The sequence below is a fragment of the Panthera onca genome, chromosome A1, assembly GCF_046562875.1.
Source record: "Panthera onca isolate mPanOnc1 chromosome A1, mPanOnc1 haplotype 2, whole genome shotgun sequence".
Taxonomy (NCBI): domain Eukaryota; kingdom Metazoa; phylum Chordata; class Mammalia; order Carnivora; family Felidae; genus Panthera; species Panthera onca.
The window spans coordinates 114,206,117-114,227,152 of NC_138339.1; the positions used below are offsets into that span (position 1 = coordinate 114,206,117).

Genomic DNA, 21,036 nt, shown 5'->3' on the forward strand with positions numbered 1-21,036 from the left:
TTTATTCAGCATGATAATGTCGTTATCCCACTTACTGATCAAATTGCCCCAAATTTATTCTGTAGGAGCCCTGTTAAGCTGCATCCTTTATTTAATTAATTTATTTTATTTTGTTTTGTTTTGTTTTATTTTATTTTATTATTTATCTTTTTAATGTAATTTTTCTAAATTTACATCAAAATTAGCATATAGTGCAACAATGATTTCAGGAGTAGATTCCTTAGTGCCCTTACCCTTTTAGCCCATCCCCCCTCCCACACCGCTTCCAGTAACCCTCTGTTTGTTCTCCATATTTAAGAGTCTCTTATGTTCTATCCTTCTCCCTGTTTTTATATTATTTTTGTTTCCCTTCCCTTGTGTTCATGTGTTTTGTCTCTTGAAGTCCTCATATGAGTAAAGTCATATGATATTTGTCTTTCTCTGACTGACTAATTTCACTTAGCATAATACCCTCCAGTTCCATCCATGTAGTTGCAAATGGCAAGACTTCATTCTTTTTGATTGCTGAGTAATACTCCATTGTATATATACACCACATCTTCTTTATCCATTCATCCGTTAATGGACATTTGGGCCCTTTCCATACTTTGGCTATTGTTGATAGTGATGCTATAAACATGGGGGTGCATGTGTCCCTTCGAAACAGCATACCTGTATCCCTTGGATAAATACCTAGTAGTGCAATTTCTGGGTCATAGGGTAGTTCTGTTTTTAGTTTTTTGAGTAACCTCCCTACTGTTTTCCAGAGTGGCTGCACCAGCTTGCATTCCCATAAGTTGCATCCTTTAAAAAAAAAAAAAGTTTACTTATTTATTTGGGGAGAGAGCACGAGTGGGGGAGGAGCAGAGAGAGGGGGAGAGAGAGAATCCCAAGCAGGCTCTGTGCTCTCATCTCAGAACCCAAAGCTGGGCTCAATATCATGAACTGTGAGATCATGACCTGAGCCGAAATCAAGAGTCAGATGCTTAACTGACTGAGCCACCCTGGCACCTGAGCTGCATCCTTTTGACATGTCCCATTAGGCTTATATACTAGGCTCATTTCTTATTTTATTGTGCCAGATCTGAAAGTAGCTGTTTATATGAGGATCCCTGTTTTGTTTTGTTTTTCATTTAGGTTTTCAGCCTTAGAAACCAAGATTGAGAAGCTGGGTGTGCTCAGTGTTACTAAAAACTGTATTTTAAAAACCATGAGTTCATATCCAGTTGAAATTTACTAACATTTGATTTTTCCCCACCTCCTCCCATTCATATTTGTATCTTCCTTCTCGCACACTGAAAACCCTCTTCCTTGGTGGCATCAATATATTTCTTTTTTTTTTTTTATTTTTTTTAACGTTTATTTATTATTGAGAGACAGAGACAGAGCATGAACAGGGGAGGGGCAGAGAGAGAGGGAGACACAGAATCTGAATCAGGCTCCAGGCCCCGAGCTGTCAGCACAGAGCCCGATGCGGGTCTTGAGCTCAGAAACCGCGAGATCATGATCTGAGCCGAAGCGGGACACTTAACCAACTGAGTCACCCAGGCGCCCCAATATTTCTTATTCGTATCCTATAAAGTGCAAAATGCTTTGAGAATTACAATATCACTACTGAAACCAAATATGTATTTGCTTTCCTTTGTTCTTGAATATATCCCACCAAGAATATACAGTCAGAAAACTGGTCTCGTTAAACTATAAATATATTAAAAAAAATTTAAGTTTACTTATTATGAGAGAGAGAGAAGAGAGCGCATGCATAAGCAGGGGAGGGGCAGAGGGAAGGAGATAGAATCCCCAGTAGGCTCCACACCATCAGGGCAGAGCCTGATAATGGGGCTCCAACTCACTAACTGTGAGATCATGACCTGAACCAAGATCAAGTATCAGATGCTTAACCGACTGTGCCACCCAGGTGCCCCATTCAGCTATAAATATTTTAAATTAAGTTAGAAATCAACTGTATTTTTTTAGTCAATAATTTCTCCTTGCCATTTAGTTCAACAAACCTAAGTTGAGTCTGTTTCAGTCTCTGTATTAGTCAGTGAAGGCACAGAAATAAATAAGATACTGTTCTTACAGCTGCAAAACTCACAGTCTCATACAGAAGAAAGGTAATTCAAAGATTATAGCCAAGTAGTGAGAGGACCAAAAAGTTAAGTTAGGGATGCCAAAGCATTACAGAAGAGAATCATCTGACTCAGCATGGGTAGGGGTGACCTTTAGAGGAATTAAGAGTAAGTCTTGAAGGACAAGTTGGAGTGAATCAAGTCAAGAGAGGGGCAGGGGTAGAAGAGTGTGATGACAAGAGAGACCATATCATATGCTGGGAAATAGCAATAGCAGGGAAGGTATCTTGGTCATGAGAAGGTGATAGTTTAGAAGGTGATGGAGTAAAGCAGAGGTCAGACCATGAAAAGAACCTCTTAAGCATCTAGACTACTTCGCTTTGCTTTTACTCCTACATAAGTTTTTTTTTTTTTTAATGACATACAGTATTGTATTAGTTTTACAGGTACAACAATGATATATGTGTGTTTTGCAAAATGATCACCACAATAAGTCAACATCCATCACCACACGGTTATAATTTTTTTCTTGTGATGATAATTTGTAAGATACTCTCTCGAATATACAATATTGTTAGCTATAGTCACCATGTTGTGCTCATTACTGTACGTCCCTAGGACTTACAGCTGGAAGTTTGTACCCTTTAACCACCTTTACCCATTTTGACCTCCTACTAACCCCCCTGCCCCACAGACTGGCAACCACCAATCTGTTCTCTGTATCTAGGTGTTTTTTTTTTTTTAAGTTCTACATATTTGTGGATCATACGGTCTTTGTCTTTTTCTGATGTAATTATTTCACTTAGCTTAACATCTTCAAGGTCCATCCATGTTAAAAATGGTAGGATTTCTTTTTTACAGCTGAATAATATTTATACACACACACACACTGACACACACACATCTTTAACCATTCATCCATTCGATGGATGGTTAGGTTTTTTTCATGTCTTGGCTACTGAAAATAATGCTGCAGTGAACATAGGGATGCAGATATCTTGTTGAGAAACTAATTTCATTTCCTTTGGATAAATACCCAGCAGTGGAATTGATGGATCATGTGGAAGTTTTGTTTCTATTTTTTTGAGGAAACTTCATACTGTTTTCCATAGTGGCTGCCCCATTTTACATTCCCTGAGGTGATGTCTCATTGTGATTTTGATTTGCATTTTCCTGATTAGTGATGTTGAGCACCTGTTCATATGTCTAGCCATTTGTATGTTACTTTTAGAAAACTCTTCAGATCCTCTGTGCATCTTTTAATCAGATTGGTTTTTGCTACTGAGTTGTGAGTTCTTTGCATATTTGGGGTATTAACCCCTTATGAGACACATGATTTGCAAATATTTTCTACCATTTAGTAGGTTGACTTTTCATTTTGTTGATTTTTTTTTTCTGTATAGAAGTTTTTAGTTTCGTATTCCACTTACTAATTTTTGCTTTTGTTGCTTCCACTTTGGTGTCCTATCCAGAAGATTGTTGCCAAGAATTTTTATCCGTGTGTTTTCTTCTAGGACTTTTACATTTTCAAGTCATATGTTTAAGTCTTTAATCCATTTTGAGTTAATTTTTATGAGTAATGTAAGATCAGGGTCAGTTTCATTATTCTGAACACAGTTATCCAGGTTTTCCCAGCACCATTTTGAAGAGACTTTTTTCCCCTTACTGAATATTCTTGACTCCTTTGTCAAATATTAGTTGCCTCTATATGCGAGGTGTATGCCTAGACTCTTCATTTAGTTCCATTTGTCAATGTGTCTATTTTCATGCCAGTACCATCCCATTTTGGTTACTATCGCTCTGTAGTATAGTTTGAAATCAGGAAGTGGGAACTCTCTAGCTTTGTCTTCTTTGTCAGGATTGCTTTGGCTTTTAGGTGTCTTTAGTGGTTCCATACAAATTTTAGAATTGCCTTTTCTTTTTCTGTGATAATTATCACTGGAATTCTGATAGAGATTGCATTGACTCTATGGCTTTGAGTAGTATGGACATTTTGACAGTATTAATTCTTCCAGTCTATAAACACAGATTATCTTTTCATTCATTTGTGTTTAATTAAGTTTCTTTCATCATAGTTTTATAGTTTTCAGTGTCTAGATCTTACACCTCCATGGTTACAGTTATTCCTTTATCTTTTATTGGTTTTGATGCACTTGTAAATGAGATTGTTTTCTTTTTTAAAAGTTTTTTGTAATATTTTTAAGCTTTTAAAATTTATTTTGATAGAGATAGAGAGCAAGTGGGGGAGGGGCAGAGAGAGAGGGAGACAAAGAATCCCAAGCTGGCTCTGTGCTATCAGCCCGGAGCCTGATGTGGGGCTTGAACTCATGAACCCTGAGGTCATGACCTGAGCTGAAACCAAGAGTCGGAAGCCCAACTGATTGAGCCACCCAGGCTCCCCTCTTTATTCTCTATTTATTTTTTAGATATTTCATTGTTAGTGTAGAGAAACAGCTGATTTCTGTTCTTTTGTTGTTAGTTTTGTATCTGCAACTTAAAAACTTTTTTTAAATTGAAGTATAGTTGACATGCAATCTTGTATTAGTTTGAAGTGTACCAAGTAATGATTCAATATTTAAATATATTATGAAATGGTCAACCAGTTACTTTGGTATTATTTTGTTTTTAATTTTTTAAAATGTTTATTTATTTTTGAGAGAGAGACAGAGCATGAGCAGGGGAAGGGCAGAGAGAGAGATAGAGAGGGAGGCACAGAATCTGAAGCAGGCTCCAGGCTCTGAGCTGTCAGCACAGAGCCTGATGTGGAGCTCGGACCCACAAATGGTGAGATTATGACCTGAGCTGAAGTCGGACGCTTAACTGGCTGAGCCATCCGTGCACCCCTATTTTGGTATTGACTATATTCCTTATGCTGTACTTTTGATCCCATTACTTACTTTATAACTGGAAGTTTGTACCTCTTAGTCCCCTTCAGCTTTTTCCTCATCACCCCTCTCACCCTCTTGCCATTCCACTCCCCTCTGGCAACCACAAGTTTGTTCTCTGTATTTATGAGTCCATTTGTTCATGTGTTTTGTTTTTTACATTCTACATATAAGTGGAATCATGTGGTATTTGTCATTCTCTGACTTTTTTCACTTAGCATAATATACCTGCTACGTCTATCCATGTTATGACAAGTGGTTAAGATTTCATTCTTTATTTTTTTATGGCTGAATAATATTTCATTGTGGATGTATATGTACACATACACATACCCCACACACACCACATCTTCTATGTCCATTCATCTATTGATGGACACTTGGGTTGTTTCTATATTTTAGCTTTTGAAAATGCTGCAGTAGACATAGGGAAGCATATATATTTGGATTTAGTGTTTTTGTTTTCTCTGGATAAATACTGAGAAGTGGAATCACTGGATCATATGGTAATTCTAATTTTAATTTTTTGAGGAACCTCCATACTGTTTTTCATAATGGCTGCGCCATTTTGCATTCCCTCCAGTAGTGCGTAAGGGTTCTCTTTTCTCCACGTCTTTGCCAACATTTGTTATTTCTTATCTTTTTAATAGTAGCCATTCTGATCAGTGTGAAGTGATTCTTCACTGTGGTTTTGATTTGCATTTCCCTGATAATTGGTGATGTTGAGCATCTTTTCATGTGTATGTTGGCTTTCTGTAGATGTCATTTGGAAAAATAACTATTCAGGTCCTCTGAATAGTTTTTTAATCACATTGTTTGCTTTTCAGTGTTCAGTTGTATGAGTTCTTTATATATTTGGATATTAACCCCTCATTGGATATATCATTTGCAGTTATCTTCTCCTATTCAGTAGGCTGCCTTATTGTTTTGTTGATGGCTTCTTTCTCTGTGCAAAAGGGATTTTTTTGTTTGATGTAGTCCCAGTAGTTTATTTTTGCTCTTGTTGCCCTTGCCAAAGGAGAGACAGCCAAAAAATATTGATAAGAATGATGGCTAAGAGTTTATTTCCTATGTTTTCTTTTAAGATTTTCATGGTTTTGTCTCCTGTGTTTAGGTCTTTAATCCATTTTGAGCTTATTTTGGTAAGTGGTGTAAGAAAATGGTTGTTTTAGTTTTTTACTTGTAGCTGTCCAGTTTTTCCAACACCATTTATTGGAGACACTGTCTTTTCCCCATTGGATATCCTTGCTTCGTTTGTCATAGATTAATTGACCATATACATGTTGGCGTATTTCTGGGCTCTCTATTCTCTTACATTGATGTTTCTATGTTTAGGCCAGTACCATAATGTTGTGATTATTACAGCTTTGTAGTATAGTTTAAAATCTGGGATTGTGATACCTCCAGCTTTGTTATTCTTTCTCAGGATTGCTTTGGCTACCTGGAATCTTTTGTGGTTTCAGACAAAGGTTAGGATTCTTTGTTCTTGTTCTGTGAAATAGGCTGTTGGTATTTTGATAGGGATTGCCTTGAATCTACAGACTGCTTTGGATAGTATGGACATCTTAACAATATTAATTTTTCCAGAGCAGGAGCATGGTTTATCTTTTCATTTACTTGTGTCATCGTCCGTTTCTTTCATTAGTGTTTTACAGTTGACAGAGTCCAGGTCTTTCACCTCCTTGGTCAAATTTACTCCCAGGTATTTTATTCTTTTTGATGCAGTTGTAAATGGAATGATTTTCTTATTTTTCTCTTTCTGCTGGTTTGTTCTCAGTGAATAGAAATGCAACATATTTCTATATATCGATTTTTGTATCCTGCAGCTTCACTGAATTAATTTATTAGTTCTAACAGTTTTTGGTGGAGTCTTTGGTATTTTCTATATGTAAGATGATATCATCTGCAGACAAAGAAATTTTACTTCCTCCTTTCTGATTTAGATGCCTTTTAGTTCTTTTTCTTATTAATTAATTATTTTAGAGAGAGAGCATGCGAGCAGGGGAGAGGGGCAGAGGGAAAGTGAGGGAAGGAGGGTGAGAGAGAGAGAGAGAGAAAGAGAGAGAGAAAGAAAGAATATTAAGCAGGTTCCATGCTTAGCACCAAGCCCGATGTGGGGCTTGTTCCACAACCCTGGGATTATGTCTTGAGTTGAAATCAAGAGTTAGATGCTCAACCGACTGAGCCACCCAGGTACCCCAGTTCTTTTTCTTATCTAATTGTTCTGGCCAGGAAATTCCAGTACTTTGTTGAATAAGATTGGTGAGAGAAGGCACCCCTGATTGTTCTAGGGGGAGGGATCTGATCTTGGAGGGAGAGCTTTCTACTTTTCATCTCCATAACAAAGTTATGTACAACCCTCATTCTGTCAGCATATTATGTAAATGTTGAGAAATCTCCTTGAATAAATTGACTTTAAGTTACAGATATGAAAACTTAGTTGAATATGTTAGTGTGCTTGTCATATATAGCCTTTATTATGTTGACATATGTTCCTTCTGTACCCAAATTATTGAGCATTTGTATCATAAAATGATGTTGTCATTTTGTCAAAAGCTTTCTGCATCTATCTGGTGTATTACATTTATTGGTTTGTAGATGTTGAACCGTGCTTGTATCCCAAGAATTAATTCCTCTTGTTCATGGTATATGATCCCTTTCATGTGCTGTTGAATTGGTTTGATAATGTTTTGATTTTTTCCATCTCTATTTATCAGGGATTTTGGCCTATAGTTTTCTTATAGAGTCCTTAGGGCTATGTTATCAGGGTAATGGTGGCCTCATGAAATGAGTTTGGGAGTGTTCCTTTGTCTTCATTTTTGGGTAAAGTTTGAGAAGGATATTAACTCTTTAAATGTTTGATAGAATTCACCTGTGCAAAAATCTAGTCCTGGGCTTTTCTTTTTGGGGAGTTGATTACTGATTCAGTCCCCTTACTTTTATCAGTCTGTTCACTTTTGCTTTTTCCTCATGATTCAGTTTTTTTTTTTTTAATTTTTTAAAATGTTTTTATTTATTTTTGAGAGAGACAGAGACAGAATGAGAGTGGGTTAGGGGCAGAGAGAGAGGGAGACACAGAATCCGGAGCAGGTTCCAGGCTCTGAGCTGTCAGCACAAAGCCCAATGCGGGGCTTGAACTCACAAACCATGAGATCATGACCTGAGCTGAAGTGGGATGCTAAACCAACTGAGCCACCCAGGCTCCCCTCCTCATGATTCAGTTTTGATAGGGACCTTTTTATGCTGCCGTGATGTCACTCTCCCTTCTTAATTTCTTATCTGGACACTGCAGTTATCTTCTGACTTTGTACCTGCCTCTGCTACTACCTGGTTTGATTCTTTAAGATGCTACTAGAGTGATCTTTACAAAATACAAATGCAGTCATGCCACTTGGTGCCAAGGATTTTTCAGTATCTCTCATACCATGTTTTTTCTCCCTCTTCTCTTTCTCCCCCTTTCACCCTAGTCACACCCTCATCCTCAGTATATCTTTATACGCGTTGAGAAATCTCCTTCAGCAAATTAACTTGAAGGGGAAATCGCATTTAGTAATCTCAAAAATAAACTCTGACAGGAATTTCAGTACTGTGGGAAAAGGAACTTGGTACATGATGCCTTTGCCTCTTACATCATCAGGTTAGCCCAAGTTTATCTCTACATGGCTGGCAAAGTAGGAGGGCCATGAGGCCTGGGCTATGGTGATTCTGGGTTAATTACAAAGTGGTAAGACTGGCTTCAGTCATGGATGGAGTCCTTTAGTCACAGATAATGCCTATCTATTGTCAAATAAATTCACAAAGTTATCTACATCACAGTAATGGTATATTTGAATGCTCCATATGCAGAATTTGCTACCTGCTAATCAAGCTTTAGTGGTAAACATTTCACATCAGCGCATATAATTAGACATTGATTTTCTCTTCAGAGGTTAGTTTTCTAGCATCTGTAATCAGCATCTCCACTTTCTCCCCATCTCATAGCTCTTTGAAGACAAAAGTCCTAGACCCACTTTTCCAAAATGGCGATTCTACTCCTGTTTTCTACCTTCTTTTGTTTTATAAGCCTGGACCAAAATCAGAGATTAATAAGTGGCTAGCCACAGGTCAAATCTAGCATATGAATTTTGGTTAGCCTACAGTTCCTAATCCAAATTTTAAATTAGTTTCTAATGTTTAAAAACCAGGAAATTACAGATAAAATCCAGATTTCCAGCTTCTTTTGAAAATTTAAAGGCTTTGGCAGTACTTTTTGTTTTGTTCTGTTTTGTTTTTTTTCCCCATTTCAGTGTGGTGAGCTCTGACCCCTTTCTTGGATATGAATTTGGTATGAACTCTGAGGTTGGCCACAAGCCCTGCTAAAGACCCTTCTAGCCACAAAGAAGTATTTGAGTCTATGCCCTTGGGGTCACTCATTCATTCATACAGACATATATTGTGTATCCAATGTACCTGGCAATTCTTGGTCACTTACATAGGTTCTTCTCTTTCACATAACATTGTCACTTTGATTTCATAGAAGCAGAAATGGAGGTTCAGAGAGTCAAATGGCAATTGGCAGAGCCAGATGTGATCTAGGTTATGTTTCATGATCTCTGGTTTCTAGGTCCATCCTAATGACCTACTTTAAAAGGCCCATCCTTTCCTCCCTTATGTCATTTTAACCTGAGATTTTTGCTTACAGCTTAAAATTAAGAAAGGACAAACCTAGGGGTAGCTTAGTCGGTTAAGCATCCAATTTTGGCTCTGGTCATGATCTTGTGGTTTGAGTTCAAGCCCCGAGTCAGGCTCTGTGCTGACAGCTTAGAGCCTGGAGCCTGTTTTGGATTGTGTATCCCTCTCTGTCTGCCCCTCCCTCACTCATTCTCTGTCTCTGTCTCTCAAAAATGAATAAACGTTAAAAAAAAAAAAATAATAAAGGACAAACCTAAAAACTGTCATGACACATAAAGGTAGTTTGCAAAAGTTTCTGTTAGTCACTGTTTTCCCCAGTGGCTTCAGTATTTCATGCATTTTATTTTGTAACAAGTGTATTACTGTATTAGTTCATGTATGTATTCATTGGCTTTTCTGTGTAAGCATGATATACCAACATTTTTCTAGATTATCTCTAACCTGGCAGTATCATCCTTTTACACAATTATTAACGTCACTTAAATAGAATCAAAGAACAATAGAATTAGAAAAAAAAATTTTTTTAACATTTATTCATTTTTTGAGAGACAGAGCATGAGTAGGGGAGGGGCAGAGAGAGAGGAAAGACACAGAATCCAAAGCTGGCTCTAGGCTTTGAGCTGTCAGCACAGAGCCCGACGCGGGGCTCGAACTCACAGACTCTGAGATCATGACCTGAGCTGAAGTTGGACGCTTAACCGACTGAGCCACCCAGGCGCCCCACAATAGAATTTATTTTAATTCCTGAGGCAAAAACCTGTTCTCAAAAGTAATGTTTTCTGAAAATGACACAAGTGTACCCTTCAGCAGTAATATCTAGAGGCTATATAAAAGACACACATTTTCAAATAATACAGAAGCTTTAAAACAGATGTAGACACAAAATGCCCTCTGAACCCACACTTACTCAGTGACATTACCTGTTTTGCAGGGTTGATTCATCTTGTTTCTGATGAGTTTGGTCCTGTGAGAAATGACTACTGGCAGAAAAATGAAGGATAAAAGTGGAAATGAGTACATAACCACAGGTACAATCTAAGACTAAAACTGTGGGGCAGGCCACGTGAGCTCGCTGGCTGGTGTAGCTTGAATTGCAGAATGATTGAAATTGCCCCATTTCTGCATTTGTGAAATGGAGTATAATCACTGTGTTCCAGGGTGTGACTGACAAATACTAGCTGGTGAGTAAATCTTCATTCCCATTCTCAGCAGGTTAATGTAAGAGGACAGTTTTTGTTTTTTTTTTTAAACACCATATGATTTAAACAGTTGTGTGAACAGAATCAATTAACAGAGTCAATTAAGTTTCATCTATGCTACCTGGGAACAGTAGTAGTATTTATGTGAAAGTACATAACGTGTAAAGCCACATAAGGTAGATTATGTTAAAAAGAGTTAGAATTTTCACTTAAAATATATTAAAAAAAAATTTTTTTTAAAGAGTTCCTCTTCTTGCCAAAAAACCCTTAGATGTTGATGGGGGGGGGGGGGGCTGTGAATAAATGGGGCCAGGAGGAATATTGGAAATCTCATACCCACACACACACCACGCTATAATATATGTGACTTTTATGTATACATGTAAGATAGCTTTAAAAAATATATATATATATATATATACACACACACACATATATATATATATATATATACACACATATATATATATATAACATATATACTAAAGCCCATAGGTAAGCTGGAACAAAGGCAGTCCAGCAGGGGTTGGGCCCCAGGGAGAGAAGGCAGCCTGAAGGGGATTAGGAAGATTGGAGATTGGTTACATGGGTGGAGGACTTGAACAAGATATATTGAGGTAAATGGGAGTCAGAGTTTTTACTGTCCAGGAAAGGAGTTAAAAATATATAAAGAGGGACCCTGTTTTTATTTATTGATTTATTTAAAGTTTATCCATTTATTTTGAGAGAGAGAGGGAAAAAGAGAGATTCCCAAGCTGGCTCTGTACTGCCAGTGCAGAACCCGACATGGGGCTTGAACTCATGACCTGCAAGATCATGACCTGAGCCAAAATCAAGAGTCAGACGCTTAAACAACTGAGCCACCCAGGCACCCCCCACTTTTTAAAAAAAGTGTATTTTGAGAGAGAGAGAGGCAGAAAGAGAGAGAGAGTACCATCCTATTTTTAAATACCAGTTTCCATCAAAGAAATCTTTGGAAAATGGCTTATCTCCAGGCTGAAGTGGAAGACACACAAGATAGGTCTGAAAGTATGGAAGTGTTCAGAGAAGAATGGTGGCTTGCCAGTGGACAGAGAAGCTAGCTTTCAGAGGCACCCAGTGGCTAAGGATGACAATTTGAACAAATACATGATGACAATAATGGATTTGCTCTCACTGAATAGGAATCTGCAAATCCATTTTGTTATAAATAATAAGTCATTATAGCAAAACGCCCATTAATAAAACACAGAAGGAATGCAGGAACTAGAAAATCACCATCTGGCAACTAACAGAGTAATAATTCAGAATTCAAGAAAGCAAAGAGCAGAGAGTTAATGGTGAATGAAGAACAAACTATGTAGCCTCAAAATATTACCTCTGCAAAATACTTAACATAAAGCTACATATTAATTATAAAGGGAAAGGATAACTTTATACTGGTGAGGCCTACTCAGATGATCAGTTAATTAATATCACCAGCATCCGGACGGACTGACTTCGTAAGCGCCTCCTGGTAAGACACACTAAGAAGAGCATAGCATCACCTCTGTGATATTCCTGTAACAAAGGCATACTCTGAATCCAGTCATGAAGAAGCTTGAAACTCCCAATGGAGGGACCTCTATAAAACAGTCACCTTGTTCTGGATTTGAATGAGTCTTGACAACTACTAGGAACATGTGATGGTGGTTTGAATACTTCAACCATAAAAGACATAATGGGGCAACTGGCAAAATAAATAAAATTACCAACCTTTGTTCAAAAACTTTTATTTACTATAAAGACAAAACACCAAAATAGGTACAAATACTATAAAATTGGTTCAATGGGGTAAAAATTTTAATTAAAATATCTCGATATATTTAAAATAACAAAGGATACATTTAAGCCAAATTTTCTTAACCCAGAGATTTTTTTTTTTTTTTTTGTAACATTTGCTTACATAGTAAGGTGCTAATAGAAGTTAGCCCTTAAGCCCTGGAAGTCTTAGGAATCATAGTCACACAGCAAATATAATTTCATTGTGAAAGTGAACTTTGGTAGAAGAAAAATCTATAGGACACCTGAGGTAGTAGAACCTGGAATAAACAGCAGTAGACATTATTTACAACTTGAGTACCAAATAACATTAAGAACACAAAAATAATTACACAATTTTCAGTCCAGCTTTGATCCAAAGAAAATAAGAATATTATATCACATTTGCATTGAAAACAAAACAAAAAACAAAACACCACAATTACCAGCAAGCTGAGGGAACTGCAAACAAACTCAAACAATGGATTTGGACATCTAGAGGCAGTTTGAGTTTGAAATGTGGTGGGCATGGTGATCTACAAAGTAATACTGATTAGCTGAGGTTCCTCAGTTTATACAGTTTACATTTCTGTCAGACACAGTACTGATCTGACCAGTGATCTTCCAGTACATCAAATGGCAAGAGTGCATCCGTTAAAGCTTGCACATGAGAAACTTGGAAACAATCTTATTAGAGTTGTGAAAATTCTAAGTAGTCACACACAAAAGATAGAAAATAAAAAAGAAAGTCAAGTACAACACATGTAGAGCTACCAAACTTCACATTTCGGTACTATTTTTAACTCTTCAAATATTGCCAATCTTCCAAAACAAAGGAATGTAAAATTTCACTAAGAGACACATTCACATAGAAAAAAACCCCAAAAAAACAAAAACCCAAAAAACCAAAACTGTCTTTTAAAAATTATATGCAATATATCCCTGTAAACTTAACTTGTAACTTATTTTACTTCCAATTTGTGTTGTACACTTAAAATGTACTCTATATAGCTTATTTAGTTTATCCTGAGTCTTTGAGAATAACCAATTCTGTTTCATTCTGCAACAATTCAACTGGCATCTGAAGAGTTAAAATTTAACATCTCAAAAAGCTGTATTAAATATTTAATCAGTACTTGATTTTAAAAGACTCACAAAAAAAGGATAAAAGAGCTGCCATTTTCCTTCTAGATTCCATGTATCTGAATTCCACTCAGATGAAAACCATTAGATAATTGTGCAAAATTCAAGGATTAGTAAGTGGAATCCATTTGATTTTTCTTTCTGAACACATTTTCAAAGTCCCAAGCAGATTTATTTTGTACAAACGCTATTATTAATAGTTGGGTCATTAGTTAATTTTTCTTTAATGGTCAGCCAGGCCTAGTGGAAAGAGATGATGCATGGTAGAAGGAAAATAGCAGTCTCATGTTGTTATTAGTGGTGATGACGAATGATGGATTGTTACATACAAAGTAAGACTTCAGTGGTGTGAAGTTTCCTACAAAAGAAACCAATACATTAAAAGAACTCAAATAAATTTCAAGATAATCTTGATCTTGGTTGTGAGCTGCATCACAGAGAATAGTTGATTTTCACTTAATTTATATTTAACCTGCATGAAAAGAGCAGTGACTGACTCAATGAAGGTAGTATTTTATTATATTCCAATTTAAACAAAATTAATCTGTATTAAAAAAAAAAACACTTGGAATAGCAAGATATTTAATAAACTCTAGTTCACATCTAGTTCTATTTTTTTTTCTGGTTTGAAAAGATCACCTTTCCCTGAATATTAAACAAAAGTGAAGGTGAAATGAAAATACAGAACCATAATTTCCAAAAACGAAATGAATGGGCCAACAGTAAAATGCACAGTGAACCACAACTGCCCAGGCATTTAAAAAATAAAGGTCAACTGTGGTTCATAAAGAAGTCATCAACTTTTAAAAATATATTTATTTACTGCTACTTATAGCATATTCCGATCTAAAAGAGGCAGATACTGATTTATAGCCAGTGACAAAAAACTGAACGGAATTGCAGAACCCCCTGCCTGTGATCATGATATGAAATGGAAGAATAATTGAAACATTAAAATAGATCCTGAGCCCCTCAGCTGCTAATATTGCTGAAAAAGTGCTCCAAAAAACCCCAAAATATGCTTCTGTTCATTAGTCATGCAAACTTCATTGCTTTCCTGTTTACCTATGGCCAGTTCTTTGAAAGGCACAGTTTATAGTGTCTGCACAAACTGTGGACTTTTGCATACTAAGCTTAGGTACAGATCATGATTTGTCAATCACATACTTAGGTAAGGGTTCCCACTGGTCTTGTTCATAGCTGTTCGTTGGCATGAAGGCCAGCAGATTATCAACGTGGTTCCCCACAAAAGTTTTTTTCTCTTGATGAGCATCCTGTCCCCATTATAGTTTGTGTAAATGGCTACCATGTAGTACGGAAGACTGGATGCTTCAGTAGCTCTCTTGACGGAGGTCTATCCTGAGGTTGAAGTTCCAAACACCGAAGAGCCACATCCCGTAAACCAGGAGACAAATGTGAAGGGATCGATGGAGCAGTAGTTGCACTTGCAATCTGTAAGAAACCACCTGTGTTGAAACTTGCCACAATTGGAACTTCTGATGTATTAGTACATGTGCATAGATTTCAAAGCCTCTATATGTGCATCCTGTACACAGGCACTGAGGCTACAGTGGATGGACTTCTTTCTGACAATCTGTGCAAAAACTCACCCGCTGGATGGGAGGCTTCCTTCAAGAACCTTCAAATTTTAGGATTTTAGATTGATCACTACATCTGGATCAGGTCGATCTATAGTTTTCCTTACTGTCTCAAATGAACAAGACTAAGTGCATCAAAATGGTCAGACAGGAAGAGTATTCAGTTTACTATATGCTTTACTCATATTCATTCTCCAGTATGGCTTTTGTGATCTTTGCTTCATCATGCATTTTCTAATATTCAGCACAGCGAGCTATTCCAAGTGAGCAAGACCAAACCTGGCCAGTACATTAGAAACACACCTGCACTGAATGAGGAAGTTCTAGGAGTGTGAAAAGGGCTGGAAGAAGTTATGGCAGGTGTGAGGTGCTGGGGAGCCAGTGCACAGGACTGATACTAGTCACTGTGCACACAGACAGCTGTGTGCTAAGGGCTTCACTAAGACCCAGAGGTAATTTTGTTTGTTCCCATAATAATCCCATGAAGTAGGTGCTGTTATTATACCTATTTTATAACCAAGAAAACAGAGGGTAGACAGAAATCATTTCCCTAGTCACACGGCTTTATGGAACCAGGGTTTGAAACCAGGTCTGTATGGCTCCAAAGCCCTAGCTTTTACCTAGCACAAGTCTGGATCAAAAGCTAAAAATCTCAACTATTCTACTATTCTTTGATGGAAATGGACAGACAGGATTTGGCACCTGACTTGGGTGTACATTTTTTAAATACAGAAAATAGTAAATCAGATTGTAAAAATTTGTGGATTATATACAGGAAGAGCTTTACATTTTTACACTTGAAAGTCTGAGATATACACATATTTCACCTAGGAACAATGACTCATTATTTGCTAACTCATTGTTCACAATGACTTTATGGAGCCTAACTACTGTGAAAAATGAGAACCAACTGTACATGCTGCCAGCATTCACCGCACCATATGAATTCCTGCATATGTATACATACATATTTATTTCAAGGAAGATCTGCCTGGACATTAGATTGAGAGTTAAGGAGAACCCATGAAAATCTTCCTCCTGCCAATTTTAGTGGAAAGAAGTAATTTTTATATCATAAATACCTTAAATATCAAAGCAAGATGATTGGAGTGTTTTTCTGCATTCCAGGGTGGTTTAGCACAAGCCATTTCTATAATAGCACAGCCAACACTCCATACATCACAGCTCCTACCATATTGCTGACCTCTTAGTACCTAAAATAAAAAAAAAGAGTTAATTTGGAAATAGGATCCATTAAAAAAAGACAAAGACATTCTGTAGTTACGGATTCTAGTTTTTTTATTTCAAACCAGGACAATGGTACAAACAGCAATTCCATGGACTAGTCTGATGTCTCATTTATTTCATCAACAAACTTAATCTGTGTGGTACAAAAAATATTTTGGAGAACTGGGAGATTCTGAAGAAGGATCACATCACAGAATTTCAAAGCAGCCCCAGTGCACTTAAAAGTTAACTATGGGGCCAAAGGACAACCAGTTATCATTACATATGAACACGAAGAGTTCTGAACACAAAAGAAGCCTAATTCAGAATTGTAATGTTTACTTAAACTTCTACTAAGTCCTTCTGTGTCATCTCCCTTTTGAATATAGAGAGAGAACAGTTGTTAAGATTTCTAATTATGTGCACTTTGGGCTTACTACAAAACAAGTAGTATAAATTACCCCAAAATTCTTTGTTAGAAATAGCTTTTAAGCAAATCTACGAAAACCCATCTTTTAAAATTTTGTCAAGACCAAGATAGAAAGGCAGGGATTAAGAGTCTGAAATCAAGGATACCATTAAAACCTTATTTTTAGACTCATGGACTTTTAAGTGGTAAGCATATACTGAATAACACCGCAAACTAATTTGCTATAATTCTGTCACATAGAACTCCAGATATTTTCTTTCAGCACACTCAAAGCTGCTTCTCACCTCAGGTGCCATAAATGCAATTGTCCCCAATAACTGTCCCTGAAACTCTCCTGCACCAGTTCCTTTTGATGCCAACCTGGCTGCAGCTCCAAAATCTGCAATTCTCAGTCTCTGACCTGTGCTGTCAATTAGCAAATTGGCACCTGTCAACAAAAACAGCAAATGACCTTGTATGTTAAAAAACAAAAGGATTCAAATCTCAGTAAAATACTACTAATAGGACAATCACAGAAGAAGTGGGTATGTCAGAGGTTCAGAGAACTCTCCCCTCTCAATTCGAAGGCACACAGGTATGGACATGTAAAACAAATAAAATCCAAATCCTCAAAGGGAAGATGAAAGTAAGAAGGCATAAAGAGATACAAAGGCAGACATTTAGTGAAATGTCACTAAGTGTTGAAAGCCTTTAATATAATGAATCCCAACAAAAACCTTCCCTCAACATTAAAGTTTTAGTGTAGCTTACATTTTAAGACAAAATTTGTTGAAATATACCTAAGACCAATTCAAAATACACACTGTCAAATACTAGCCAAAGACTTTCATGTAAGGAAACCAAAGCTGCTCTTAAACAAAATAAACTGCAAAAGATTTGAAAGGCCTTTTCTCAAAAAAGTTCATAATATCCCAGTTATTTTAAATAAAACCAGGAATGGGAACTTTTGGGGAGGCAGTAGAGATCAGGAGACCAAGAAAGGTAATCAGAGACCTGAATTTTATACTTGGTTTGCCATTAGTTAGTTAGACTGAAAAAAAAAAAAAAATCAGCAGTAAGAATGGAAAAGTCACAGCCTAAGGAAGGCAGATTATATGATTCCAAAGGTTCCTTTCGCTTAGAATAATTCTAGTGATTTGAGTTACTCTGGAGAAACAGTCCCATAGATAATCTCAAGTTAGAAATTATCAACAAAGGTCTGAGTTTTAAAACTACATTTGATTTCTACCTCTTGCTAATAGGTAGTAATGAAAAGAATTCTTACCTTTGACATCTCTGTGAATGATCTGGTTTTCATGGAGATATGAAAGGCCACGAAGTAATTGTTCAGTATAGTTAATAACTACTGATTCTTTGAAGGCTCCATATTTACTGAGCAAATGAGCCACAGATCCCCCTTTAAGACAAACATGTAATGATAGTTATCATAAATTTAAGCCAAATTAAAACCACTGATTACATTTTGGTTACATTAGCTTGCACCACATGAACTGACATTCATGTATGGAATGTTATATTTATACACTGCATCAGAAGTGAAACTGATTTAAAAACTAACACATTCCTAACAATTAGACATTTTCATCAAACTTTCATGAACTAGTTTTTTGGGAGGTCAAGATTTCAGAAAGCTTTAAAACTTAATAGTTTTACATGGAGCCATTTCTGAAATGTACCATTCACCTCTCTTTTTGATAGATACATAAAACACTTTTTTTTTTTTTTTTGAGAGAGCATTAGGGGGGAGAGGCAGAGAGATTCTTAAGCAGGCTTCACCCCCCAGTGTGGAGCCCAATGTAGGGCCTGATCTCATGACCGTGAGATAAGCCAAAATCAAGAATCTAATGCTCAATCAACTGAGCCATCCAGGTACCCCCAAAATACCTTTAAAAAAAATTTTTTTTAATGTTTGTTTATTTTTGAGAGAGAGTATGCGAGCAGGGGAGGGGCAGAGAGGGAGATAGAGAATCTGAAGCAGCTCCAGGCTCTGAGCTGTCAGCACAGAGCCCGAGGTGGGGCTCAACTCACAAACTGCGACATCATGACCTGAGGACATCATGACCTGCGACATCATGACTTCGGACATCATGTCCGAAGTCAGATACTTAACCGAATGAGCCACCCAGGCACTCCCAAAATACCTTTCTTAATAATAAGATTTAAATAAACAGTGCTAACATGTTACTTAGCAGAAGGTAAAGAGAATAGGAGGAGCCAGAAGATCGAGCATTAGGCTTCATATTCTATTATCTACTAGTTGTGACCTGGTACAAGTCACAAACTCAGTAAACCTCACTGAGAAGTATATGTAATAGTCAACCTGAAAACAACCATCAACCTAGCTATGACCAACATCAGAGAACATATTAAGAATAAAAATCAACTCTTCAAGCACAAAAAAATCTAAAAAGTTAAACCACTTATTCATTCATTACATCGCAAGTTACTTGTTTTACTGTATATATGGTATATTGTGTCATTATTTATTCACATAGATAAGGTTCAATTTTATGCTTCATTGCTTAATTTTTCCAAGTTGTATCTTTTTTCTTTTTTATTCTTTTTTTTTTTTTTAACGTTTATTCATTTTTGAGAGAGAGCACGAGCTGGGGAGGGGCAGAGAGAGAGGGAGACACAGCATCTGAAGCAGGCTTCAGGCTCTGAGCTGTCAGCACAGGGCCCAATGTGGGGCTTGAACTCAAAAACCATGAGATCGTGACCTGAGCCCAAGTCGGATGCCTAACCAACTGAGCCACCCAGGTGCCCCTCCAAGTTATATCTTAATTTCACTTTTATATTGTCATGTTAAAACATCTCAAATCTGTCCAACTAATGACAGCCACCTGGAAAAATATGGGTCTTATACGTAGCGGTTTAAAAAAAATTATTCTTATAAAAGAATGCTATATAATCATTTAAAAAGAAACAGACGGGCGCCTGGGTGGCTCAGTTGGTTAAGCGTCCGACTTCGGCTCAGGTCATGATCTCAAGGTTTGTAAGGTTCAGCCCCGTGTTGGGCTCTGTGCTGACAGCTCAGAGCCTGGAGCCTGCTTTGGATTCTGTGTTTCCCTCTTTCTCTGCCCCTCCCCTGCTCACACTCTGTCTCTGTCTCTCTCAAAAATAAACCACTGAAAAAGTTTCAAAGTTAGAGACAGTATTTTATTTGTATTTAAAGACAAGATATTTACAGTTTATATTATTAGGGTGATTTGCTTTTAGAAATTCAAGCTATTTAATAAAAATATGTATTCATCAAAATGTTTTTCCTAAATTTAACGTCAACCAGAAAGTTAAATTCATGTACTATTATTGGTAATTTAAAACATGAACATACCTGCCATCCATTCGATGAAGAGGTTATAATTGCTCTTCTCACATGTGGCTCCCAACATCCTAATGATGTTGGGATGATTCAAATGGCTCATCATTCTGATCTCTTCTCTTAATGCTTCCACTACTTCTTCTTGCTCAGAAGATGTATTTCTGACGTATGTCACCTGTTTCAGTAACCATGTTTACAAGGTTTTTAATTCTGATGAATTTCTATTTACAGTTTTCACTGACAATCTGATCTAAAATGGGCAAATTCATATTAGCTTATATAATAGGAATTGGCATTTATGCTCATGGATGCAATGTAGATACTTCATAAAAAGCCAATTCAAATGCTTTTAGACAGGATGTGGCTTAAGCAGTGAAATATCAGAAAAGTGACAAAAAGATGGGACATAGCCAATCCTCCCAAACCGAAGACAGAATGAGAGAAGCCAATTCATGGAAGAACCAATGTGATTTAAAAATGAAAACTTAATTATTTTCTTATCTTGATAAGCATGCTCATCATAAAAAGTAAACTACCAGAGCCCCCAAGATGATGGTACATTGGTTACATTGCTAAAAGGAGTATGAAACCATACCTCTGTTTATAAAAAGCACAACCAAAAACCAAAAACAGCCACTATGAGGCCCACCTTGATGTTGCATCTTAGAATCGTCATGCATAGTCACACTTAAAGACTGTACTTTGAGGGATCGTTTCTATAATTTGTTAAA

At 36.9% G+C, this 21,036-nt stretch overlaps 1 protein-coding gene and 1 long non-coding RNA gene across 6 annotated transcripts in view; one reads left to right on the plus strand and one right to left on the minus strand.

Annotated features, from left to right (window-relative positions):
- The window catches only part of LOC144616896 (uncharacterized), a 40,678-nt gene that overhangs the window by 15,445 nt on the left and 4,197 nt on the right, over positions 1-21,036 (plus strand). For both annotated transcript variants that reach the window (XR_013556733.1, XR_013556734.1), the window contains exon 2: positions 10,539-10,635. This is a non-coding gene — a long non-coding RNA (uncharacterized LOC144616896). The remainder of the gene's footprint in view (positions 1-10,538; positions 10,636-21,036) is intronic.
- MAP3K1 (mitogen-activated protein kinase kinase kinase 1) overlaps positions 12,542-21,036 on the minus strand; it is a 79,278-nt gene continuing 70,783 nt past the window's right edge. For all 4 annotated transcript variants that reach the window (XM_078449717.2, XM_078449726.2, XM_078449719.2 and 1 more), the window contains 5 exons: positions 20,318-20,480; positions 18,248-18,379; positions 17,268-17,410; positions 16,409-16,540; positions 12,542-15,180 (listed from right to left, as the gene is read on the minus strand). In XM_078449717.2, coding sequence (XP_078305843.1) covers positions 15,031-15,180; positions 16,409-16,540; positions 17,268-17,410; positions 18,248-18,379; positions 20,318-20,480 — 720 coding nt within the window. In that variant the 3' untranslated portion in view covers positions 12,542-15,030. The remainder of the gene's footprint in view (positions 15,181-16,408; positions 16,541-17,267; positions 17,411-18,247; positions 18,380-20,317; positions 20,481-21,036) is intronic.